This window comes from Populus alba, chromosome 14, assembly GCF_005239225.2.
Source record: "Populus alba chromosome 14, ASM523922v2, whole genome shotgun sequence".
NCBI classification, from domain to species: Eukaryota; Viridiplantae; Streptophyta; class Magnoliopsida; order Malpighiales; family Salicaceae; genus Populus; species Populus alba.
The window spans coordinates 4,658,935-4,686,799 of NC_133297.1; the positions used below are offsets into that span (position 1 = coordinate 4,658,935).

At 33.9% G+C, this 27,865-nt stretch overlaps 4 protein-coding genes across 7 annotated transcripts; 2 read left to right on the forward strand and 2 right to left on the reverse strand.

Moving 5' to 3' along the window:
• The first annotated feature begins 566 nt into the window (after positions 1–566).
• LOC118041938 (UPF0481 protein At3g47200-like) lies at positions 567–2,091 on the forward strand. Its single transcript, XM_073404431.1, has 2 exons — positions 567–829; positions 915–2,091. The coding sequence occupies exons 1-2, from the start codon at positions 567–569 to the stop codon at positions 2,089–2,091; spliced, it is 1,440 nt and encodes a 479-aa protein (XP_073260532.1).
• Positions 2,092–3,238: 1,147 nt separating this feature from the next.
• Positions 3,239–4,851, reverse strand: LOC118041946 (UPF0481 protein At3g47200). The gene has a single exon (XM_035049461.2). The coding sequence runs from the start codon at positions 4,808–4,810 to the stop codon at positions 3,434–3,436; it is 1,377 nt and encodes a 458-aa protein (XP_034905352.1). The 5' UTR covers positions 4,811–4,851; the 3' UTR covers positions 3,239–3,433.
• A 5,154-nt stretch (positions 4,852–10,005) lies between these two features.
• On the forward strand, positions 10,006–11,085 carry LOC118041937 (UPF0481 protein At3g47200). Its single transcript, XM_035049447.2, has one exon. The coding sequence runs from the start codon at positions 10,006–10,008 to the stop codon at positions 11,083–11,085; it is 1,080 nt and encodes a 359-aa protein (XP_034905338.2).
• A 9,090-nt stretch (positions 11,086–20,175) lies between these two features.
• On the reverse strand, positions 20,176–26,399 carry LOC118041935 (UPF0481 protein At3g47200). Of its 4 annotated transcripts, none has more exons than XM_073404336.1 (2): positions 26,198–26,399; positions 20,176–24,701 (listed from the first exon to the last, which is right to left on the reverse strand). In XM_073404336.1, exon 2 carries the CDS (start codon positions 22,288–22,290, stop codon positions 20,461–20,463), a length of 1,830 nt encoding a protein of 609 aa, XP_073260437.1. In that variant the 5' UTR covers positions 22,291–24,701; positions 26,198–26,399; the 3' UTR covers positions 20,176–20,460. The 4 variants fall into 4 exon arrangements, with proteins under 4 accessions (XP_073260437.1, XP_073260438.1, XP_073260440.1 ...); XM_073404337.1 differs by having other exon boundaries at positions 20,176–24,725; XM_073404339.1 differs by having other exon boundaries at positions 23,121–24,725; positions 26,198–26,391.
• Between the last annotated feature and the right edge of the window lie 1,466 nt (positions 26,400–27,865).

Consider the following 27,865-nt stretch of genomic DNA (forward strand, 5'->3'; position numbering starts at 1 on the left):
TAAAATATTTTAAATCTATATAAACTTATTATTACATAAAGAGATAAATAAAAGAAAAGTTTTTTTTTCCCTCTGTATTTTGTTTTTATTTTTTTAGAGCCTTAAAGATGTTGTCTCGGTGTGAAAATAGATAAACATTTTAAAAAAGTGCTTTTTACCTATTGATTTTATTCTTTATTTGTTTTCATATCCAAAATATTTCCAACACAAACACCCTAAACATTAACCAGCTAGGGAGGTTCACTTTATGGTGAGAATATGTGAATAACATAACAGAAATAGTTCAATAGTATGAATTAATTTCCCTTGTTAACAAAAATAAAATCTTTTAGGAATTTAAAGATCTTTTACACTTTTTTTTGTCCTAACTAAATTTTGGTGAACTAATCCGTTATCTTGTCAGATAAATCACTTAGTTTCATTGGAAACTAACAGCAAATATTAGCATTGTGTTATGCTGCATAAGCAAAAAAATTCAAACGCGTAGAAATATTTCTGTGAAATAGATTCTATTGTTAGTACGTAACTGTTGTTTATTTATGTTCCTGGACAGCAAAATTTGATAGATGGGAGAGATTCGTTCACCATACTTTTCTATTGATCCAGAACACCTCGAAGATTACCATGGAGATAATGCCGGAGTTCATTCCTCGTATTTTTCAGCTGCAGACTACCATGGAGAAGATGCTGAAATTCCTTCCGGAACATTCTTTCACCAAGATAATATTGTCGAGAATCCATACAATGCAGAAAATTTTGTTGAGCAGGATATTCTTCAAAACACATACAACGCAGAAAAGCTCATTCAACGGGAAGAATTTGAAGAACTGTACTCGGATCTTGAAGCTGGAGGAAAACAATTGGAAAAAAAAGGCGGAAAGCCGAATTAATGATGAGAATTATTGTATCTACAGAGTTCCTGATGCACTTCGCGAATCAAATGAAGCCATCTATACTCCTCAAAAAGTTTCTATAGGTCCTATTCACCATGGCAAGGAGAATTTGCAGCCCATGAATAAGAAAAAGAAGAGTTATTTGAAAGAATTCGGTAGCAGGGTAGGGGAAACAAGTGAGCAGCATGTGAAGTTCCTGGAGAAAATTTGGGACACCATTAAAAACGAAGAGGAGAACATCCGCCAACGTTATGAAAATGGTTCTCGTGAAGTTGCAGAAAGTGATCGGTTTGTGAAAATGGTGTTGCGGGATGCTGTTTTCATCTTGGAGTACTTGTTGAGGAATAAAGAATATCCTAAAGAATATGGAGATGATTCCTTGTTGCGTAGAAACGAGTTAAGGTTTCGGATTCAACAAGATTTGTTGCTGCTCGAGAATCAGTTGCCATTCTTCATTCTTGAGAAATTATATGACCATCTTCGTCAAGACGGCAAAGGAAGTTATAATTCTTTTCTAAATCTTGCCTACGATTACTTCAATAGGTACAATAAGAGTCCATACAAGCCGAGCGACAAGGAGATATTACATTTCACCGATTTGGTCAGATCTTCATTATCCTTCAAACATCCAGATACGAGGAGTGACGAACCGATTGGAAATTTTTATAGCGCAACCAAGCTGCATGAGGCAGCGATTAATTTTAAGAAATCTCGAAATGAATGCTTACTTGACGTAAGATTTTCTTCTACAAAACGTGAGTTACGCATACCACGTCTTCAGATAGACGACCACACTGAACTTCTCTTCGGCAATCTCATTGCCTTGGAGTGGAGTCATTATAAAGGAGAAGATCAGTACATCTGCCATTACGTTAAGCTACTTGAAACTCTTGTTGCCAGACCCAAAGATGTGGATCTCCTCATTAAAAATAACATCATTGACACAAAAAGAGATGGTGCTTCAGTGAGGGATATGATTGCCAAGCTTTCGGCAGAAACTACTGAAGAATATTCCATTTATTATAACCTCTACAAGCAGCTGGATAAAGACTACCAGAACTCCTGGTTGAAAAATAGCGCATACTTTAGAGAGGTATATTTTGGAAACCTTTGGAGAAGTACTGCAACTGTTAGTGCAACTCTCTTGCTCCTCTTCACTCTTGTACAGACAATTTGTGCAGTCCTTTCCTTGCGCTAGTACTCCAAGTTAGCCCCAATCCGGTGTCATTTTATTTCTCTCATTGTTGCCTTTCATTGTATTGTCTGTGTACTTTCCGTTTCCTCTGCAGTTTTTAATTGTACTTCAACTCATGGGCTTTCTTTGTATTTAGTATTCATGACTTTGTAATGGATGCTGTCTTCACTATCAAGTTCATCCTGCAGAATTCAACAAATCTCCATCGTAAAGAGTCAAAAATTATCTTAGGAAAGCAAAAATTGATACTACTCAAATCAACTACCGTACTTAATTGTTGAGAAACAGTATGACAAGAGATATTACCCTACATTTCTTCAGCTTATCTATAACTACCCTGCAGTGGAGGCAAAACCTCATCCACGGGAAGGAAGACATTTCACTGATTTGGTAAGGTGTTCTATGTTGATTGAGCCTAGTCCTCGAAACCTTGATTTTCCTATGGAACTCAAATATAAGGCAACCACGCTCGTTAAGGCAGGAGTTAAGTTTGTTGATAATAACCATCTGGTTGACATAAGATTTGATAATGGGGTGTTGAAAATACCACGCTTGGTCACTGGAAATTAACATTTTCGAATGTACAATTCGAAATATTATATGGCCTTGGAGCAGTTCCATTACTATCCAAATGCAACTAATTACATATGCGATCACTTGTCAAGACTGAAGAAGATGTGGATTTGATTGTCAGCTGGCTAGAGGACAACGCTATGGTACCAGATTTGATCAACCAACTTTGTGGAGGATTTGGACAAATTTACACTCGCCATCGTCATGTCCGTGAAGGATTAAATGCTTTTTTTTTTTAAATGAAGAATTTACAAGGACTAATTAACACAACCACAGAAGAGTAGTAACCTAGAAAGTAGAAACTTATTGAAGAAAAAATGAATGATATAGGCAGCCATGTTAGAGGTCTTAAGGAATTTTGAATAAGGTGCAGAAATGCTGAGCATTTTCCTCTTCATCACATAAACATATATTTAGGGCAACGAACAGGAATGTTCAACTTCCATGAAGCCCTCGGGTCCACAGTTATTAGTAGAACCAAAAACCAACAGAGTTAAACTAATTAATTGAATTTTTATCGATGTAACTATGAGATTAATATTTTATCAATGATGATGATGATGAGATCAGTAGTGTAAAAGAAAAATCCAACTGCTTTTAGCAGAACATAACACTGCATTAGGCTGACAAAAACTACTCGGAAAACAATCCTGCTACTACAGTAGCTTTAAACCTCCTGCTTCGAGCCTATAGAAGCAACTGTATTGAAATATAAACCAATTATGTAGACCATATGGGAAACCATAACCAGATACTGACTGTAGTAATAAAACTAGATCAGCTGCTTTGGACCTAGAAGTGACATTATTGAACATACAGTCTGTATCAAAGTGAGGATCAGCAGGGCAGCTGCAGCAACAGTACCGGTACCTCTCCAAAGATTGCTGAAATATACAAGTTTCAAGGTTGCCTTTCTATGGTTGCACCTGTTCTCATAGTAGGCATTCAAATCAACACAAAGATCATGATAACAAGTGAAAAATTCATTAATTTGCTCGCAAAGCCGGTTAATCAAATCGGCAACCATGGCATTGTTTCCTAGCCAGTTATCAATCACCCCAACTTTAACCAGCAAATCCACATCTTCTTCAGTGTTGATAAGATGGTCCATTAACATAAAGTAATTGCATATGTAAGTACTATATGGGTAGTGGCACTGCTCATATGCCATGAGGTTTCGTGTCACATATTCGAAGCTCTGATTTACTTCAAAGCGTGGCATTTTCAACACTCCGTTGACAAAATTTATGTCGAGTACACAACTGTTTTCAGTTGCCTCAAACTTCAATCCTGCTTTATGAAGCATGGTTGCACTGTATTTCAGTTTGACATTGGCACTAGGACGACGAGGTAATATCTCCAGGGATTCATTCAACATAGAATATCTCAGAAAATCAGTGAAATGATTTATCCCTACTGAGTTGACTTTTGGTCTCTGTGAAATCCTGTAGTAATGTCCAAAGTAGAAGGCGACAAGCTCAGGAAAAGTAAGGTTAGCTTGTGTTTCAGGGTCTGCATAGGTTTTCTCGTATATTTTCTCCAGAATGAAATAAGGTAGCTGATTTTCAAGTAGTATCAAGTCCACTTGTAAACCAAACATCATCCGAGGCTCAGGTAATATAGGAACTTCTTCACAGAGAAGGTTAAAGAACTGCAACAAGAATTCGATGACGAATACAGCATCCAACAGAATCATCTTTACAAAATCGTCACAGCTACGATTGAAGTTATAACAGCCTCGAATTTCCATTTCATTCTTCTGAACTATGGTCACAAGATCGTCCAATGTCACCTTCTTCCCATCCATGAATTCTCCTAAATATCTCAATTTCTGCTTCTCCATGGACACTAGTTCCTCATGGCCACAGTGAGCAGGGCCCAGTGATACTACTTGTGGGGTGTAGGCTTTCGGTTCTATGCTTCGAAGTGAGCGGGGTACCTCGTAGATACAGTGCTCGGGACATTTTCCAGGTTTGAACCTTGCTATCCCATCTGCTAGATCTTTCAGAACATTTGAAGCACTTGCCGCTTCAATCTCCTTTCCCGTGTTTGAAGCACTTGCCTTATCAATCCTGTTTTCATTATTTGAACGTGTTGCCATGCCAATATCCTTATTTGAAGCACTTGGGGTATTAATATTGTTTTCCATTTGTCAACAGATTTTTGTCCTGGAGAGATACAACCAATTGAATCACTGGCAATAAAAATATATCTCCAAATCAAGTGTACCATGGCTGCTACAATCTTACATTCATTTCAATTCACATTTAAAACGATTTATTTTTGTTTTCCAGCCACTCTTAACAAGTTTTAAGACTAGATCAAACAAATCAAAACAAAACAACTGTATAAGAAACTATTTTCAAGGAAAGATCATGAAAGTTCATTGAAAAATACAGAGCAAATCATGGGAGATTACATGTGTATTATGGCTATTGTTAATTTTCCATCATCCTGATCCATAGATTATATAGGTGTATCATGTAGAGTGCTTTTTAACATTATCTATGATATGATCGCAGTCGTGTGGATCCGTAATTTTATCATTGTTTTGATTCAGCTCTAGCAATTTATTTGTTCAATTTGTCTGTGTTTAGTATTTTTTTTGTTTTGTTTTAATTATGAACGTTGAACCTCCACTGGCCTTAAATAACCCAAATTGAGATGTGGGATTAAGTTACGTCATGGGAAGTAAGAATTCTGCTTCAAGATTGTCAATTGAATGTTTTATGAAAAAAATGTGAATTCTCTTTTTTATCATGAAATGATCTATCTGGGCATTTCATTGATTTATTTATTGGTTGCATTGAAGATGAGGCAGAATTCATGAGAACTAAGAACATCATCATATACTAAATTCTTTTATTCTTTTTTTTTTTTATATATATATACACTATTTTTTTTGGTCCTCCAGCTTTAGCTTTCAATTTGTTTTTCTAAGGAGTCATAACCTAATTTTGTAAAATTTAACAACAAAAAAAACCTAACAAAATATAAGGAAATGTGGACAAAACAGATTAAAACACTCCCAAGCGAATAAAACCACGAAAACATGCAACTCTCCCTTGCTAAAGACCATCTTGTTTTAGTTTTGTTCTGCAAAAAGCCAAAACTGTTTTCTGTCAAGTATAGAACCATTTTGGAATATTTATTGCTGAAGCAATGCAATTGCCTTTTCCGAAGGAAAGTTGTGTGCTGGGATATTTCTACGTACACTATTCCTTCGGAAGTAGTATGTATGGATATCTTACACAGCTTATCAACTGTGATCTTACGAGAGAATCTTAATCTTTCGTTATAATGGAACAATTAACCTCACAGGGTAGGGGAGATCAGCCAAGTAATCGAGAACTCAAAAGGCTACAGACCGACCTCTTTCATGAGGGTTAAAGCCTAAAAGACAAACTTCATTTATCATTAAGAAGTAAGAACCGCTAAATTAAGGCTTAATTAAAAACTTTAAACAAATATATATAGTGAAACAAAAGATGAACATGAACAGAAAGAAAAAAGAACACTAAAAGTAGCTAGTGCGCAAAGAACCTAAGTGCCTTTACCTAAGGAAAGCAATTGTTTTGTTGTAAGCAGCACACAGCTCCTTCCCTGGATATTGCTATACTGATCTGTTGAATGCAGCCTCCCTCTCTCACTCTCTCTGTCTCACTAATATGTATAATATACGAGTAGTATTCTTCTCTCTCTAGCTGTCATTGTTTCTCTCTCGTTTGGAAATTACCGTCTTTTGATTATTTTTTTAGCTTCCATCCATGGCTTTTCATAGTTTTTAATATCATAGTTTTTTTCACGCTTAACTCTACGTAACTTTATAGTTATTTTCAAAAGGGAATGAAGACATTGATCTAAGAAATGCATTTTTTTTTCCTTTTAAAATCCAAATCTTTCTAACTCTTACGAATATTGATTTTAATTATTACATGATTAAATAAAAATTAGTTTTTGAAATTACCCCCACAACATGATGCGGGCGGAAAAGCTGCTGTAATCTAATCAAGAACGATGACAAGACCATTCTATTATATTACTAACAAAGACCAAGTGAACGACTTCTACGTGATAACGGGACGGGATTGATAAAGAAAGGCAAAGTTGTCAGATGTGGGAGCATTTGATTATAAATATTATCTGAACGCCCTATGGCATAGCCCATTGTATTGAAGAGCCTATTGGCACGTGGGTGGGGGCTTCAAGCCAAGACCTTGGACTTGATTTTATTTTAATTTTAATTTTTTAAAGGGTTGGACTTCATTCTTTCTTTAAAATATACGTGAGCAATATGTCACCTGATGAGGCAAGCCATTTTTCGAGGGTGTTTAAGAGTGTGGTAGCGGTTGCTTTTCAAATAGCTTTTCGTGCCGAAAAGCATGCCAATAATGTTTTTTCATTTTTTAAAAATCATTTTTAATATCATCACATCAAAACGATCCAGAAAGTACAAACCAAATTCAATTTTAACAAAAAAAAAAAAAATTTAAATTTTTACAAAAAACTATTTGGACTGCAGTGCCAAACAGCTTCATCTATGAGCCTGGGTTCCAACCATATAACGTGCTAGGTTCATGATTTGTTTCTTAATTATTTTTTAATTGTAAGTTGAAACTCATTTGACGTATTGCTGAAACCTAAGTTTATTTTTTAATGAAGGCCTTCGAGAGTCTAAGGTTGTCCCCATGCGTGAACTGTTATTTTTGTTTCTATACATTACTCTGATGAAATGAAAATTAAATATTGTTCTTCTGGTGTTATAATTAGTGTAAACAACTCTAGGCAATGCCTTTTTATTATTCCTATGAGAGGTTAAGGCAGTTGTGTAGCTATAATTTTTTAAATGATAAAGGTAAATTATTTATAATTGATGTTGTTGTTGGTGACTTGTTGTTTTGTACAAGTAGATTAAATATAAATATTAAATATATTTTTTTTAATTTATTTATAATATTTTTAATTTTTTGAGTTGTCCTGTACTTCATTTTTAATCACTAATAAATTTATCACCATCAGTTTTCATATAAAATTCATAGTAAAATACTTATCAATTCATTAAAACTCATTTCAATTTATATCTATTAGAATATGATATTACCCATACACATATCAATTCATCAAAACTCATTTCAATCTATATCAATTAGCATATACACATATTAACTCAAGAAACTAAAAAATTATTATAAACCCCAGCATTTTCAATAACTAGTTATAAGAAAATAAAACTAAAATTAGATAATGAAACAAATAGAAAAGATGAAGAAAACTTTTCTAAAACATGAAGCATAAGAAGTTGTTTACTTAACTAATTAATAGTTTAGGGCTTGAAGAGAAATTTTATAGAAAAGAAAGAGGTAGGTACAATAGTGAAAAATAAAACAGAGCTTGGATCAATTAGCAGCTAATAAATTAAAAAAACTAAACCTATAAAGTTATTATATTAATATTTTAATATAAAAAAAAATACTTAAAAATAAAAAAGACTAAGGGGGCAATTGCCCCTCTCTTGCCCCATTGTGGATAATGGAACATTTGGTAAATAAAAACAAACTATGTGTAAATATTTTTATTGAAGTGTCTTGCACATGGGCCAACTGTAATAGAGAGAAAAAAAGGTGGCATAAAATAGAAATTGTTTTGGAACGTAATAAAATATTGACACCGACAATCAATTAAAGATGCTCTTAATTAATTAATTTTTACATTAGTGAAATGAATTATGAGAGTAGTGGAGAGGTGATTACTCCTCCTCTCCTATATATAACATGCACATGAGACACAAGTTACGTACAGAGAATGGAAGTGTGAGAGAGGCTGCCATTTTTCAGCTAAAGTAGTATATATTGCGTCCAGGATCAGAGGAAGCTCTGCTGTTTGATCTCCATTTGTAAAATATTATTACTGTTTTTCACAGGCCAGGTACTCGGTTTCTCTTTGTTTTTTTTTCCCTTTCATTATTTTTATTCAGCGTATAATTTCTTTTTATTTCAATAAAGCTAGTTTTTAAATTACTGCATGATGTAAGTTGTTAATTAACCCGTTAATTAAATAAATTACCATGAGCAACCTGACCCTACCCTCGTGTGAATATCGGGTTTAATGATTAATTAAGAGGTATACTTCTTTCTTTGTTAATTGTTGAGTTTAACGTTGGTTTAGTTTTTAAGGGAATAAAGAAGAAAATAATTTTTTTTATCTCATATTAAAAATATATATTTTTTAAATGTTTCCAACTGTGAATTTTTATTATATAGTAAAATAAATGAAAATTATAGTGGGTAAGCTTCTTAATTTAGTGTGCTTTCTAATATTATTATATAAATATTTATAATACAAAATAGAAGATACTTGACACTTGAAGTTTAATTTTAATTATTTATAATACAAAATAATTCTTTAATGGATTATTTTTTTAATTAATTTTTATATTTGTTAATGTTTGGATAAAATTAAATAATAATTATTCAGTTTAATTCAAAATATAACTGTATTATTAATAGTCATATAATTTCATTAAAATATTTTAAATCTATATAAACTTGTCGTTACATAAAAGAGATAAATAAAAATAGTTTTTTTTTATCCTAATAAATTTTGGTGAACTAATCCATTATCTTGTCAGATAAATCACTTAGTTTCATTGGAAACTAACAGCAAATATTAGCACTGTGTTCTGTTGCATAAGCAAAAAAATTCAAACGCGTAGAAATAAGTGATATTTTTGTGAAATAGATTCTATTGTTAGTACGTAACTGTTGTTTATTTATGTTACTGGACAGCAAAATTTGATAGATGGGAGAGATTCGTTCACCATACTTTTCTATTGATCAAGAACACCTCAAAGATAATGCTGAAATTCGTTCACCATATTTCTCAAATGGTGGAGACTACCTTGGAGTTAATGCTGAAATTCGTTCACCATATTTCTCAAGTGGTGGAGACTACCTTGGAGTTAATGCTGAAATTCGTTCGCCATATTTTTCATTTGATACTCAAGATCATTACCATGGAGATAATGCCGGAATTCATTCCTCGTATTTTTCAGCTGCAGACTACCATGGAGAAGATGCTGAAATTCCTTCCGGAACATTCTTTCACCAAGATAATTTTGTTGAGAATCCATACAATGCAGAAAATTTTGTTGAGCTCATTCAACGGGAAGAATTTGAAGAGCTGTACTCGGATGTTGAAGCTGGAGTAGTTGTATGTAAAAGCGGGGACAGTCCAATTAATATCTACAGTGTTCCTGATGCACTTCGCGAATCAAATGAAGCCATCTATACTCCTCAAAAAGTTTCTATAGGTCCTATTCACCATGGCAAGGAGCATTTGCAGCCCATGAATAAGAAAAAGAAGAGTTATTTGAAAGAATTCGGTAGCAGGGTAGGGGAAACAAGTGAGCAGCATGTGAAGTTCCTGCAGAAAATTTCGAACACCATTAAACTGCAAGAGGAGAACATCCGCCAATGTTATGAAGATGGTTCTCATAAAGTTGCAGAAAGTGATCCGTTTGTGAAAATGGTGTTGTTGGATGCTGTTTTCATCTTGGAGTACTTGTTGAGGAATAAAGATTCTAAAAAATATGAAGATGATTCCTTATTGAGTAGAAGCGGGTTAAGGTTTCGGATTCGACAAGATTTGTTGCTGCTCGAGAATCAGTTGCCATTCTTCATTCTTGAGAAATTATATGACCATCTTCGTCAAGACGGCAAAGGAAGTTATAATTCTTTTCTAAATCTTGCCTACGATTACTTAAATAGGTACAATAAGAGTCCATACAAGCCGAGCGACAACAAGGAGATATTACATTTCACCAATTTGGTCAGATCTTCATTATCCTTCAACCATCCAGATCTGAGGAGTGACGAACCGATTGGAAATTTTTATAGCGCAACCAAGCTGCATGAGGCAGCGATTAATTTTAAGAAATCTCGAAATGAATGCTTACTTGACGTAAGATTTTCTTCTACAAAACGTGAGTTACGCATACCACGTCTTCAGATAGACGACCACACTGAACTTCTCTTCGGCAATCTCATTGCCTTGGAGTGGTGTCATTATAAAGGAGAAGATCAGTACATCTGCCATTACGTTAAGCTACTTGAAACTCTTGTTGCCACATCCAAAGATGTGGATCTCCTCATTAAAAATAACATCATTGACACAAAAAGAGATGGTGCTTCAGTGAGGGATATGATTGACAAGCTTTCGGCAGAAACTACTGAAGAATATTCCATTTATTATAACCTCTACACGCAGCTGGATAAACACTACCAGAACTCCTGGTTGAAAAATAGCGCATACTTTAGAGAGGTATATTTTGGAAACCTTTGGAGAAGTACAGCAACTCTTAGTGCAACTGTCTTGCTCCTCTTCACTCTTGTACAAACAATTTGTGCAGTCCTTTCCTTGCGCTAGTACTCCAAGTGGACCAAGTTAGCCCCAATCCGGTGTCATTATATTTCTCTCATTGTTGCCTTTCGTTGTATTGTCTGTGTACTTTCCGTTTCCTTTGCAGTTTTTCATTGTACTTCAACTCATGGGCTTTCTTTGTATTTAGTATTCATGACTTTGTAATGGATGCTGTCTTCACTATCAAGTTCATCCTGCAGAATTCAACAAATGTGGGGCCATTTGATTATAAATATTATCTGAGCGCCCTATGGCACAACCCATTGTAACGAAGAGCTTATTGTCACGTGGGTGGGCCTTCAAAACCAAGACCTGAGCTCTTGTATTTGATTTAGACTCTGTTTCTTTATATAGCTGCGGCTGCATTTTATTTAAAATGCAATTTGTATTTGTTTGGTAATGAAAAAATTGATTTACTATACATAGAGCCCACGTGATTTTTGCGCTCAAAACACTATAAATAAAAAGCTATGAAATCCTGCTTTTCATGCATTGTAGACTTTAAAAAATAACAAACAGTGCAATTTACTTGCATTGTCCACATATGTTTTTTTTTTTTTTAAGTGTGTTAATTGTATTAATTTTTTTTTTAAAGAAATTAGTTTAGAGTGAATTAAATTCATTCGAACTGTGATGTGAACAATATTTTTTATCTCGAAAAAATAGTATAGAGTGAATTAAATTCACTCGCACAGTAATATCAATTTTATATCTGATAATATTTTATCTAATTTTATTACACGCTCAAAAAATTATGAAAACTGTAGCTCTTATCGGATGAATTTTGTACGTAATGGAATTATAAATAGTTTAATGGAATAATAAAAAATATTTTATATAAAGTATTATTTATTTCATGATGTAATAGGAGTAATTAATTTTACAATATTTAAATTTAAAACCATCAATATTAATATATATATTTTTAAATTATTTTATAACCTCAATTTCAAAAGCATTTAAACCAAACACATTAAACTACTTTTTCTTCAACCACAGTTTTAACCAAACACCTATTTTTTCAAACCAACCTTAACTAAAAGTACTTTTTATGAAATAACTTTTTTCAAACCACAACCACAACAGCTACCACAATACCAAACACACTCTTAATTTGATTTTTTTTTTAATGTTTTAAAGAGTTGGACATTATTTTTTTAAAAAAAAAATACATAAGCAACATTTCATCTACGAGTTTAGATTCCAACTACCATTGTGGTGGCTGAAAAATCAGGTTAGTATTTTGTTTTCCCCAATAAACCCAATTTCTAAGTCCTTTGAATCCAAAACACCTAATGAACACCCTTGGAACACCTAAAAATCAATTCATCAATCAAAAACACCAAAAAAAGTCCAAAAACCCAAAATCAAACGGGGTTAGATCTGACTTCCTCATCTTAGACATGTTTTCAAGCAATATTGAGACTCTAAACGACTACTATTAAGCCTGCATGAAGCCTAGAAACACCAAGAAAATCATTTTGATGGTCGAGAATGGTGTGAACAATGACCTTCTCTCTCACTGCTATACTCTAGCAATCTGTCTCTCACATCTTTTTAATCAAGGATTGAAAATTAATGCAAATTAATTTTTGTACCAAAATTAAATTTGTGATTTGAAGGGACCAAAATTGTATAAATTATATTATTTTTAAAGATAGAGGACCTAAATGTATTCTTCGCAAAAACCCTAGCACGTCATCTATTTTTGGTGTATTTTTCATTTCAATTCTTTTTTTGTTTTATTCATGATTTAGTCTCTGTATTTGAAAAAGATGAGGAAGAGAGATTCATAAAAAAGAAAAAAAAAGATGAAGGAGATAACAAGTTGTTAATTGTCCATGTTCGAGTAATTAGAAAAGCTGATATTGATGTCAATAAATTTAATTTAACAACAACTAGAGAAAACATTAAACTTATTAAAAATAAATATAATTTTTAATTATTTTAGTACATGCATCATCTTTTCAATTCACAATTAAATTTAAATTTTTTCACAATACTACAAATAAAAATAAAAATGACAACTCATTTTTTTGGATTGAAATTTAACTTATAATCCCAGTAACGGAAAAGTTGGCAAGTATCACCTATATATATCATCTCATCAGCCAATATAAATTAAATCTCCTAACCTAATACATCAAATTTTCAACACAAAATTAAGAAACCTCACAAACTAGATAACTAGGGTCCCTTGATCAATTAAAAAACAACACCAATATTCCATTCCAATGTGGTTTGATTAGCAAGAAGGCCCTTCATTAAAGGATCCTACGCCTCTCGAGAGTCGACTTCTTTTAGATAGAAGAATATATATTACTACCAGTCAAGATCAAGGGAGCAATGAGCTGGATCCATCTTTGCTTCTTGACAAGGACCCATGCCGAGAAAAGACAGAGGAGATGGAGAATTAATGAATGGAGACCAATGCAATCAGCTTTCAAAACGAGAGTAGTTTATCTTGCCCTCCCTCTTGAAGCTTCAAATGAAATGGATCTTTAATGTCGTCGTTGTAAGGCCAAACTTGGTAACTATACCGAGATATGGACCAACTTTTTTTTTTTATATATATATAAAAACAAATTAAAATTTAAAATGATATTATTTTATTAAAAAAATAGACTATTTTTTAACTAATCAGTTGACAATAATAGAATATTTTAGATTGTGCCTTAGCCAACTTTCCTATTTATATATATGCAACAGAACACGACAGTAACTATAGAGATTACAACATCGGAGTAATCCTATATTAATTTCATATTCTGATATATACATGCTATACATTCTATAATATGCCTCCTCAAGATGAGGGTGGGGGATCAACCCGAAGCCTGAACCGAAAAGCAGTAAAGGATGCAACAGGAAGCGGTTTAGTGAAAACATTGGCAAGTTGATCCTGAGAAGGAACAAAACGAATCTGAATCTCTTTCTTGGCAACACGGTCACGGACAAAGTGATAATCCACTTCAACATGCTTAGTACGAGCATGGAAGATAGGATTTGCTAAGAGATAGGTCACACCAAGATTATCACATCAAATGGTAGGAGCAGAAACTAAGGGAACCTGCAAATCTGTTAACAAGTATTGAATCCAAATGACTTCAGCAGTACCATTAGCAAGGGCTTTATACTCAGCCTCAGTAGAGGAGCAAGTAACTGTGCGTTGCTTGCCGGATTCTTAAGAAATTAACGTCTGATAAAAAAAGACAAGATAACCACCTGTAGACTTGCGATCATCAATTCTACCAGCCTAATCTGCATATGTAAATCCATGTAGAGCAAAATAGGAGCCTCGAGTAATATGAAAACCATAAGATGTCGTACCTTTAAGATAACGTATAATACGCTTAATAACGGCCCAATGAAAATTTGTAGGAGCATGCATAAACTGACAGACTCTATTAACAACGAAACATATATCTGGACGGGTGAAGGTAAGATATTGAAGAGCACCCATGATTTGATGAAATCATGTAGGATCAGAGAATGAGTGATCCGGTAATAGAGTGACTTTCAAAGGGGAGACTGGAGTATCAACAGGTTTGCAGAAAGTCATACTAGCTTAGGTGAGGATGTCAAGAATATATTTATGTTGACGCAGCATTAAACCCATATCAGTAGACTAAACTTCAATACCTAAAAAATAGTGAACAACACCTAAGTCACGAAGTGTAACAGTTCGACTGTACGACTCGATCGATGTTAAAAGTTCCCAACATATCCTTTTTATTTGAGGGTAATTTTTTTTTTTATTACCAAAAATTCGACAGAGCTTCATTTGCATTTAGGACATCCCAAGTTATCGACTACTATCAATTTACTCAATCAACCCATCATCACAAGGTCCCATAATTTCGGACCTTATATCAAACCTCATAATTCCACACCTCATACAATCTACACAATAAATGTATCCTACGAGTAAGTTCAATTTGAACATAGTCCAAACATCATATCATAAAATTTAAAAGAAAATGAATACTATCATGCAAATAAAGCATTTACAACATAATAAGTGTTCTTAAATATTTTAAAAGGGTTAATTACAAGATAACTAAAATACTACATGCTAAGCTGAACTTTTATAAATACATCAAGGTTTACAAAAAAATATACTACATAAACGTGTTAATTCTCTTTTGTTTAAATTAAGTATTTACATAAGCTTCCCAAAGTAAGGTCCTAAACTAATGATCTCCTTGGATATTTGATGCACCTGTTACATAAATAAACATACCATTATGTTGATAAAGAATACACACACACACACACACACACACACATATATATATATATATATGCTCATGTAATGAATACGAATGGAGTATAAATTTTCTATCGGATACATAAGAATTCTAATAGAAAACTTATAGTATGCTTGTAAATCTTTTAAACCCAATTAAAACTCATTTGTATATTCTTAATTTGAATACTCTTATTTACTTGCATAAATTGGGTGACCTTGCAAAGTCTAATCTTGAAATCCTATCACGGATGCCATTAACTGAAGCTAATCTTGTAATTCATATCTTGACAATCCTATCATGAATGCCATTAGCTGAAGCTAATATTGTAAATCATCTCCTGGAAATCTTATCACGGATGCCATCAGCCAAAGCTAATCTTGTAATTTATATCCCGACAACCCTATCACGGATGTCATTAGCCGAAGCTAATCTTGTAAATCACTAGACTTTATTTACGTTGAACATGACATTTATTGTAATTGCATTCACCAGAAGAATTTTAAATTGTATAAGTGCAAATAGAAGGAAAATCACGCACCTGCTTTGCTTGTCTCGCGACCTCCCCTAACATAAGATCCAATCCTGGTTGCTCCTCTTGAATCATAAGGAAGTTTTTTGTTATGATTCTTTCAAGCCAATATTATAGAGAATCCATATTCATCCATTACTCATATGTTACTTTTTATGCATGTTCATTTCCTCATAATAACACACACACACACACACACACACACATATCATGTATATTTTCAGAGTTAGTATCTCAATGTGCAAGTGTTCATATGACTCAATTCTTTTATATTCTTATAAATAGTATTCACGTGAAAGTTTACTGTTAATAACTAACTTTGAACTCTTACTGTCCACTTTTCAACTGTTATTGTCCAATTTTCATCCATTATTGTCTAACTTTGAACTGTTACTGTCCAAACATTCATTAGATTTTAACTATATCTAAAGTTATAAAACTTCATTTTAAGTGAGATTGATCTCGTTAGAAAGCTAAAACACGAGGCTACAAGTTCTCTGAAGGGAGGAGAACCCAGCTTTGCCTTCAAGATAGTCAAAATTGCTCATTAACTAATTAGTCCTACTGTCCTACATAATCAGTCACGACTCAGTCTTAGTTGGTAACCTAGAACTGGAGTTCTACATCTCCAAATTGAACAAGAACAGTTTCCTTGATTAGCTAACATTCAAATCAACAATTTCTATGAGGAACCCGATCCTAATTCCCTCATCCTCCTACCTAAAATCTCACCGAAAGTCAGGAGACAAGTCTGTCCAGATTCGTCTCCCCCTCCCCTTCACACAATACTTTCATAAACTACATACCACATACATGAATTAACTTAATCTTAACAATAAGTACTTTTTCCCCAATTTATGTCTAAAAACCCTAACCTATGATTTAATATCAAGGCATCAATTCTTTATCAAATTTGAAATGAATTTGTTTAAGATCATGTTTAGAACACCTTACCTGGTTCAAATTAAGATTTTGATCTTTCAACCAGTTGGAGATTTTCAACTCCCTTCTTTCTTTTCTTCTTGTTCAATCTATTGGTAATCCTTTGCTCTCAAGTGTTTATCCCATATATAAACTCCTAATCTTGAATGGGTTCTTGAAATTTTAGTGTTTTTCTCTTGATTTCTTAAGAATTGGTATTAAACTCCATATTTTCTCTCCTTAGCGTTCCTACAGATTTTTGGTGAGGAGAGAGTATTTATACTCTATATTTTCCCTTATTTGCATTTAGGCCCCCATTTTCCTTTGAGTGTATTATTCTCTTCAATTAAATCCAACCCTCAACAGTACTAAGTTTATTATAATGTCCCAAATTATTTCGCTCAGAAATTTATATTTAAAATTCCTGAATTCCTGTTTTTTAATTAACCAGATGCATGAATTTCTTTATTTTTATTTATTTATTTTTCCTGGGGTTTACACGAAGCTTGAACTTAGAGCTTAGTAACTGTATTAGGTGATGAAACATAGCAGATTTGCTACCTGTAAGTAGAATATCATCAACATATACCAGGAGATAGAAGATATTAGTACCATAAGATAAGATAAACAAGGAGGTGTCAACCTTAGAAGCTCGGAAACCAATGGAGAGCAAAAAATCACTTAGACGAGTGTACCATGCTCTCGGTGCATGTTTCAAACCATACAATGATTTGTGCAATCTGCACACATGAGATGGAAGAGAAGAGTCAACGAAACCTGAAGGTTGTTTCATGTAGACCTCTTTAGTAAGAACGCTATTGAGGAAGGCATTATGAATATCAAGCTGATGAATCTTCCACTTTTGCAAAACCGCGATAGAGAAAACCAATTAGATGATGGCCTGCTTAATAACTGGACTGAAGATTTCAGAATAATCAATGCCTTCCTGCTGGGTAAAACCTCTAGCAACAAGGCGCGCTTTATAGCGCTCAATACTACCATCAACACAATGTTTGATCCAATATACCCATCTATTAGCCAACAACATTCATTAAAGGATGAAAGGGAACCAAAGACCAAGTGTGATTAGATTGCAAAGCGGCGATCTCATCACACATAGCATTATGCCAATTTGTATACCAGTTAGCATCAAAAAATGCAAAAGGCTTAGAAGAGGGAGAATGCAATACTCGTATGGAGGTAGAGGTGGCGGCAACTGAAGCAATTGGATTTGCTGTCTTCGGCTGCAGCAGTCTGAGAATCATAGGATGTCTGCTACTTGCTGGTGAAGATGCAGGGGAAGATGGTGGCAGTGAGGAGACCTGTGGCAGCTGATAAGAAGATAGATCGACCATAAGTTGCAGACCAGCTGGAGAGGATGATGAAGAAGCAAGTGCAAGATTAGGACTATCAGCAGAGAAGGGGTTGTAAGTAGAGACCGAATCTGCAGAAATATTGGCCAAGGAGGGCGAAGCAGAGGAGGAACTAGAAAGTGCCCCAGGACCAGGAGGAGATGAGACCAATTGACAAGCTAAACCTGCATCATAAGGGTTAGATAAATAAGCATGAGATGATGGCTAAAGGCTGGGTGGAGGCTGTGGTCTGGTGGCTATTTAGAGTGGCAGAGCTGAGTGATGGGGGCTGTTTGAGAGGATGGGGAAAGTGGGTAGTGGTGGGTGATGAAGTAGATTTTGGGAGGGTGACAGTAGCGGGTTGGGTAGGGGTTGTGTTCGAGACCTTTGCAATCTGTTCAGAATTATCAAATGAAAACACATGTTCATGGAAGCGGACATGACGGGAAATATAAATACGATGAGATGTAATGTCAAAACATCGATAACCAAGATGTAAGGAACTATAACCAAAGAACACACATGGAGATGAACGAAAATTCAATTTATGATTATTATATGGATGCAGAAAAGGAAAACAAAGACATCCAAAGTACGTAAAAAATGATAATCAGGAGACCGTTGAAATAAACAATCAAATGGAGATCGATGGGCAAGAACAGGAGTAGGCATGCGATTTATAAGATAAATAGAGGTTTCAAAAGCATAATTTCAAAATAAAAAAGGTGTTTTACATTGCCCTAAAAAAGTAAGACTTGTTTTCACAATATGCCTATGATGACGCTCTACTATGTCATTTTATTCATGAGTGTGAGGACAAATTAGACGATGATGAATACCATTGGTCTGAAAAAAGATGGATAATTTTCGATATTCACCGCCCCAATCAGTTTAAACAGAGATGGTGCTTAAGTGAAGATTCTAATTGACAAGCTTTCGGAAGAAACTTCTGAAGAATATTCCATTTATTATAAGCTCTACAAGCAGCTGGATCAACACTACCAGAACTCCTAGTTGAAAAATAGCGCATACTTTAGAGAGGTATATTTTGGAAACCTTTGGAGAAGTACTGCAATTGTTAGTGCAACTGTCTTGCTCCTCTTCACTCTTGTACAGACAATTTGTGCAGTCCTTTCCTTGCGCTAGTACGTCAAGTGGACCAAGTTAGCCCCAATCCGGTGTCATTTTATTTCTCTCATTGTTGCCTTTTGTTGTATTGTCTATGTACTTTCCGTTTCCTCTGCAGTTTTTAATTGTACTTCAACTCATGGGCTTTCTTTGTATTTAGTAGTCATGACTTTGTAATGGATGCTGTCTTCACTATCAAGTTCATCCTGCAGAATTCAACAAATCTCCATCGTAAAGAGTCTGGACCGTCAGAGAAAGCAAAAATTATCTTAGGACTTGATACTACTCGAAAATCAACTACCTTACTTTATTGTTCAGAAACAGTATGGCTAGAGATATTACCCTACATTTCTTCAGCTTATCTGTAACTACTTTGAACATCGCTACGTGCCTGCAGTGAAGGCAAAACCTTATCCTTAAGATAGGAGTTAAGTTTGTAGTTGTTGATAATAACCATCTGGTTGACATAAGATTTGATAATGGGGTGTTGAAAATACCACGCTTGGTCACTGGAAACATTTTCGAATGTACAATTCGAAATATTATATGGCCTTGGAGCAGTTCCATTACTATCCAAATGCAACTAATTACATATGCGATCACTTGTCAAGACTGAAGAAGATGTGGATTTGATTGTCAGCTGGCTAAAGGACAACGCTATGGTAACAGATTTGATTAACCAACTTTGTGGAGGATTTGGACAAATTTACACTCGCCATCGTCATGTCCGTGAAGGATTAAATGCTTTTTTTTTTAATGAAGAATTTACAAGGACTAATTAACACAACCATAGAAGAGTGTTGAAAAAACTAATATATAAAGAACAGATTATTGTTGATGAACTAAGAAAAACAACAAAGAACAAAGAACAAAGTCTAAAGTCTTTACAGTTGAAAGAACAAGGAGCAGAAAATATCTCGGTTGGTTACTGCCATCTCCAGTGTTTTATTTATAGAAGAAAACAAACATTACAAAAAAATGAAACACTAAAGAAACGTACTAGCTATGTTCTTCTTTATCAAAGAAGTTGTATAACAAGCTAGTCTAATCCTAGATAAGCTTAAACAAATGAATTGAAAGAAACATCATAATCTAGATAATGCTATCAGCTAACAAATAGATAGCTATCAGCTAACAGATAAATAGTAATGTAGTAGATTACTACTAAGTAATCCTATTCCAGCTTTGGTACCAAACTTCAACACTCCTCCTTGGTTCCAAAGCTACACATTTCAATTCTTCCTTTCAGATCTTCAAACTTCTTTCCTGTTTCTAGTTCAACTGCTGCTTTGAATTTAACAAACTCAGCAAACACATAAGATTTTGATTTCAAAAAGTAAATCCAGCAGAATCTACTGTAATCATCAACAAATAAAAGAAAATACTTTGAATCATTCAATGATTCATTATGCATTGGCCCACACACATCTGTGTGTACAAGCTGGAGTTTTGACAGTGCTTTGAATGCATTGTCAGGAAAAAAAACTCTAGTTTGTTTTCCTAACTGATAGGCTTCACAAATACTCTTTTGTTCCTGTATATCTGGAAAATCGTGAGTCATCTGCAGGTCAACTATTTTCTTTAAAGTTGCATAATTGAAGTGCCCCAACCGTTTGTGCCAAAGAACAGATTCATTGTCTTCACAAGTGTTAGCACTCAAACATACTTCTTTCCAATCAACATTAAAACTTATGTTCATCATTTTAGCAGAAAGCAGTAGCACTCCATTTTTATCTTTAATATCACATACTCCATCATTAAAGAATATTGAGTAACCAGATTCAATTAATTGTCCCACACTAACTAGATTCTGATTGATCTTAGGCACATAAAGAACATTTTTAAGAGTTTTTGTACCTGATAAAGTTTCTACTTCAATTGCTCCTTTTCCTTCAACCTTCACATAGTCTCCATTCCCAATTATAACTCTAGATAGATAACTTTTATCCAAATCTTTGAATAAGCTCAGATCTGCAGTCATGTGATTAGTGCAGCCACTATCAATAAGCCATGATGAGTCATTTGCCTTGGTTGTGTTACACATCTCCTGTATTGTAGCCATGAATAAAAAATCTTCCTCCACTTTTGAACTCTCGGCTACTTGAGCTTGTTTTTCTGGTTCTGCTTTATTTTTGCAAAATCTTTGAATGTGACCAAATTGCTTGCAGTTTCGGCATTGTGCATTCTTGAGCCAACACCAGGCTTCAAGATGATTTGTTTTCTGACAGAATTTGCAAGCAGGAAAATGTTCTTTCTTCTCTTTCCCTTCAGTGAAGATGTTGTTCTGTTGCCAGTTATTGGATTGCCAGCCTCTCCCTTTTTCTTTTTTTTCTTCTTGATTGTTTCTGTAAAAATTCTTAGCCCGACTCTTCTCCTTGTAAACTGCAACAAGAGCTCCTTCACTTGATCCTTCTTGTCTATATGCTTGCCTTTGCTCAACAGCTTGCAATGCATTCACCAATTCTTGCAGGCTTATCTCAGAAAAATCTTTAGAATCTTCTAAAGAACAGATTTTGTGTTCAAACTTTTCTAGCAAACTCACCAGGACTTTCTCTACAATTCTAGAGTCTGGAAAATCTTCTCCCAAGAGTCTTACTTGATTCACAAGTTTCAAAATTTGAGAAGAGAAATCTTTGATGCTCTCATTTTCTTTCATCTTCAGACCTTCGAATTGTCTTCTCATATTCAGAATTTGCATCCTTCTTGACTTCTCATCACTATGGAACTCTGCTTTTAATTTATCCCATGTTTCCTTGGCAGATTTGCATGCCATGATCCTCGTGAAGATGTCTTCACTTACAGCATTATGAAGACAAGAAAGAGCTTTGAATCTCTTTGCCTTTTCTTCATTAAAGAACTTCATCTGTGCAATTGTGGGATTGTTGCCTAGAGGAGTAGGTTGCTTATCACTTTCCACTATCTCCCATAAATCAAGAGCTTTGAGATAGGTTTCCATTTTTACAGCCCACACACCATAATTCTGCCCTGTGAACACTGGTGTTTTTGCTGGAAAATTTGCAGAATCCATTGCTTAAAAAAAAACTCACTTAATCTCTCGTGTTTCACTCACAAACCCTTCAAAGCAGAAAGCTTTGATTTAACCTTACTATTCTCTCGTGTTTTCACTCACAAACCCTTCAAAGATCCTAAGGATGCTCTGATACCAATTGTTGAAAAAACTAATATATAAAGAACAGATTATTGTTGATGAACTAAGAAAAAGAACAAAGAACAAAGTCTAAAGTCTTTACAGTTGAAAGAACAAGGAGCAGAAAATATCTCAGTTGGTTACTGCCATCCCCAGTGTTTTATTTATAGAAGGAAACAAACATTACAGAAAAATAAAACACTAAAGAAACGTACTAGCTATGTTCTTCTTTATCAAAGAAGTTGTATAACAAGCTAGTCTAATCCTAGATAAGCTTAAACAAATGAATTGAAAGAAACATCCTAATCTAGATAATGCTATCAGCTAACAAATAGATAGCTATCAGCTAACAGATAAATAGCAATGTAGTAGATTACTACTAAGTAATCTTATTCCAGCTTTGGTACCAAACTTCAACAAAGAGTAGTAACCTAGAAAGTAGAAACTTATTGAAGAAAAAAAATGATATAGGCAGCCATGTTAGAGGTCTTAAGGAATGTTGAATAAGGTGCAGAAATGCTGAGCATTTTCCTCTTAATCACACAAACATATATTTAGGGCAACGAACAGGAATCTTCAACTTCCATGGAGCCCTTGGGTCCACAGTTATTAGTAGAACCAAAAACAAACAGAGTCAAACTAATTAATTGAATTTTTATCGATGTAACTATGAGATTAATATTTTATCGATGATGATGAGATCAATAGTGTAAAAGAAAAATCCTGTTACATTAGACTGCATTAGACTGACAAAAACTACTCGGAAAACAATCCTGTTTCTACAGTAGCTTTAAACCGCCTGCTTCGAGCCTATAGAAGCAACTGTATTGAAATAGACACCAATTATGTAGACCATATGGGAAACCATAACCAGATACTGACTGTAGTAATAAAACTAGATAAGCTGCTTTGGACCTAGAAGTGAAATTATTGAACATACAGTCTGTATCAAAGTGAGGATCAGCAGGACAGCTGCAGCAACAGTTCCGGTACCTCTCCAAAGATTGCTGAAATATACAAGTTTCAAGGTTGCCTTTCTATGGTTGCACCTGTTCTCATAGTAGGCATTCAAATCAACACAAAGATCATGATAACAAGTGAAAAATTCATTAATTTGCTCGCAAAGCCGGTTAATCAAATCGGCAACCATGGCGTTGTTTCCTAGCCAGTTATCAATCACCCCCACTTTAACCAGCAAATCCACATCTTCTTCAGTGTTGATAAGATGGTCCATTAACATAAAGTAATTGCATATGTAAGTACTATATGGGTAGTGGCACTGCTCATATGCCATGAGGTTTCGTGTCACATATTCGAAGCTCTGATTTACTTCAAAGCGTGGCATTTTCAACACTCCGTTGACAAAATTTATGTCGAGTACACAACTGTTTTCAGTTGCCTCAAACTTCAATCCTGCTTTATGAAGCATGGTTGCACTGTATTTCAGTTTGACATTGGCACTAGGACGACGAGGTAATATCTCCAGGGACTCATTCAACATAGAATATCTCAGAAAATCAGTGAAATGCTTTATCCCTACTGAGTTGACTTTTGGTCTCTGTGAAATCCTGTAGTAATGTCCAAAGTAGAAGGCGACAAGCTCAGGAAATGTAAGGTTAGCTTGTGTTTCAGGGTCTGCATAGGTTTTCTCGTATATTTTCTCCAGAATGAAATAAGGTAGCTGATTTTCAAGTAGTATCAAGTCCACTTGTAAACCAAACATCATCCGAGGCTCAGGTAATATAGGAACTTCTTCACAGAGAAGGTTAAAGAACTGCAACAAGAATTCGATGACGAATACAGCATCCAACAGAATCATCTTTACAAAATCGTCACAGCTACGATTGAAGTTATAACAGCCTCGAATTTCCATTTCATTCTTCTGAACTATGGTCACAAGATCGTCCAATGTCACCTTCTTCCCATCCATGAATTCTGCTAAATATCTCAATTTCTGCTTCTCCATGGACACTAGTTCCTCATGGCCACAGTGAGCAGGGCCCAGTGAAACTACTTGTGGGGTGTAGGCTTTCGGTTCTATGCTTCGAAGTGAGCGGGGTACCTCGTAGATACAGTGCTCGGGACATTTTCCAGGTTTGAACCTTGCTATCCCATCTGCTAGATCTTTCAGAACATTTGAAGCACTTGCCGCTTCAATCTCCTTTCCCGTGTTTGAAGCACTTGCCTTATCAATCCTGTTTTCATTATTTGAACGTGTTGCCATGCCAATATCCTTATTTGAAGCACTTGGGGTATTAATATTGTTTTCCATTTGTCAACAGATTTTTGTCCTGGAGAGACAGCCAATTGAATCACTGGCAATAAAAATATATCTCCAAATCAAGTGTACCATGGTTGCTACAATCTTACATTCATTTCAATTCACATTTAAAACGATTTATTTTTGTTTTCCAGCAACTCTTAACAAGTTTTAAGACCAGATCAAACAAATCAAAACAAAACAACTATAAGAAACTATTTTCAAGGAAAGATCATGAAGTTGAATGAAAAATACAGAGCAAATCATGGGAGATTACATGTGTATTATGGCTATTGTTAATTTCCCATCATCCTGATCCATAGATTATATAGCTGTGTCATGTAGAGTACTTTTTAACATTATCTATGATATGATCTCGGCCATGTGGATCCGTAATTTTATCATTGTTTTGATTCAGCTCTAGCAATTTATTTGTTCAGTTTGTTCTGTGTTTAGTTTTTTTGTTTTGTTTTGTTTTAATTATGAATGTTGAACCTCCACTGGCCTTAATTAAACCAAATTGAGATGTGGGATTAAGTTATGTCATGGGAAGTACGAATTCTGCTTCAAGATTGTCAATTGAAAGTTTTATGAAAAAAATGTGAATTCTCTTTTTTATCATGTAATGATCTATCTGGGCATTTCATTGATTTATTATTATTATTATTATTGGTTGAATTGAAGATGAGGCAGAATTCATGAGAACTAAGAACATCATCATATACTAAATTCTATACACACACTATTGTTTTTTGGTCCTCCAGCTTTAGCTTTCAATTTGTTTTTCTAAGGAGTCATAACCTAATTTTGTAAAATTTAACAACAAGAAACCTAAAAAAATATAAGAAAATCTGGACAAAACAGATTAAAACACACCCAAGTGCATAAAACCACGAAAACATAACTTTTAAGGCCTAATTTGAAAGGAACAATAGTTAGGGAAACAAACTATATAATTGATTGTCGTCAATTAACAACAAAAAAACCTAACAAAATATAAGAAAATCTGGGCAAAACAGATTAAAACACTCCCTAGCGAATAAAACCATGAAAACAACTCTTCCTAGCTAAAGACCATCTTGTTTTAGTGTTGTTCTGCAAAAAGCCAAGACTGTTTTCTGCCAAGTATAGAACCATTTTGGAATATTTATTGCTGAAGCAATGCAATTGCCTTTTCCGAAGGAAAGTTGTGTGCTGGGATATTTCTACGTACACAATTCCTTCGGAAGTAGTATGTATGGATATCCTACACAGCTTATCAGCTGTGATCTTACGAGAGAATCTTAATCTTTAGTTATAATGGAGCAATTAACCTCGCAGGGTAGGGGAGATCGGCCAAGTAATCGAGAACTCATGAGGGTTAAAGCCTAAAGGACGAACTTCATTTATCATTAAGAAGTAAGAACAGCTAAATTAAGGCTTAATTGAAAACTTTAAACAAATATAGTGAAACAAAAGATGAACATGAACAGAAAGAAAAAAGAACAGTAAAAGTAGCTAGTGCTCAAACAACCTGAGTGCCTTTACCTGAGGAAAGCAATTGTTTTGTTGTAAGCAGGACGCAGCCCCTTCCCTGGATATTGCTATACTGATTTGTTGAATGCAGCCTCCCTCTCTCACTCTCTATGTCTCCCTAATATGTATAATAAACAAGTAGTATTCTTCTCTGACTACTTGTCATTGTTTCTCTCTCGTTTGGAAATTACCGTCTTTTGATTTATTTTTTAGCTTCCATCCATGGCTTTAATCATAGTTTTTTTCACGCTTAACTTTACGTAACTTTATAGTTATTTTCAAAAGCTACGATCTTTAATTTTTGAACTACTATTAAAAACACTTAATCAGCTAAAAGCAACAGTCATATCTAATATAATTAATTAATAAGAATTCTAAAACGCGTAGCTTTTTTAACGTAGCTAAAGCTTTTTTTTTTCTTTTTTTTTTTTTCTTCTGTGGCTTTTTTTTTATTAGCAATTTTTCCTTTTTTTTTTGCTTTTGCTTTTGTTTTTTTTTTTAATGTTTTTTTCACTATAGTAAGTTTTTTTTTTTAAATGTTTTTTTTAACGCGTAGGTTTTTCACTGTAGCAGCTTTGTTTTTTTTTTTTTCCTCGCTTTTGTTTCTTCTATTTTTTACATATAATGTATCACTGTGCACACAGTGAAACACTTGACTTTTTTTTTTTTTTACCATGGATTTTTTTTTTTGCTTTTTTCTTTGTGTTTTTTTTTTCTTTTAATGAATTTTTTTTTGTTTAATTTAGTTTGTTAATGTGAAAAAAAAAAATTTAATTTAGTTATCATACTTCCATTACATGGATCTCAGTTTTTTTTTCTATATTAAGCTGGTTGAGAACTTAGCTTTGTAGTTTTTTTCAAAAAAAAAAAAAAAACACTATGGATTACTACAGTGTTTTCCTTGTATGATTTTTTTTTTGCTGCAGTGTTTCCCCCACATGTTTATTTTTTTAAATTATCTTTGTTAAATTTATTTTTTTAATATTGAGTTGGTTGAGAATTTAGCATTAGATTTAGCTTTTTCCATGTTTTTTCATTATAATTATTATTATATTGTATTATATTATATGACTGTTTTTTTCTTTTGTTTTTTCTTTTTTTTAATGAATTTTTTTTATTTGATTTATTTTGTTAATGTTAAATTTTTTTTATTTACTTATCATATTTTCATGATACGAATCTCGAGTTTGATGGGTTAACCTGATTTGACGAGTTATTTTTTTTTATTTAGTTTAGTTTGTTAAAGTTAATTTTCTTTTTATTTAATTATCAGATTTTCATGACACATATCTTGGGCTTGACGGGTTAACTTGGTTTGATGGGTTAATCCGGTTAATTCTGGGTAAACCCGTCATTTTTTTTTTCTATTTAGTTATCAAACTTTCATGACGCAAATCCCAGGTTTTACGGGATAACCTGGTTTAAAGGGTTAACCCAATTAATTCAATTTCTTTTTCTTTTTCTTCATTAGTTTTTTCCTTTCTGATGATTTTTTTTCTTTGTTTTTTTTAATTAATCTATTTAATTATCACACTTTTATGACACGACCTTATAGCCAGACCCACATCCAATATTCTTGGGTCTGGTGTTACAACCAGGCTCACTTAAACTTGGGTCATGCAAGTTTAATTTTATTATTAATATTATAAATATTACTCTTAGGTCAGGCGTTGCAGCCAA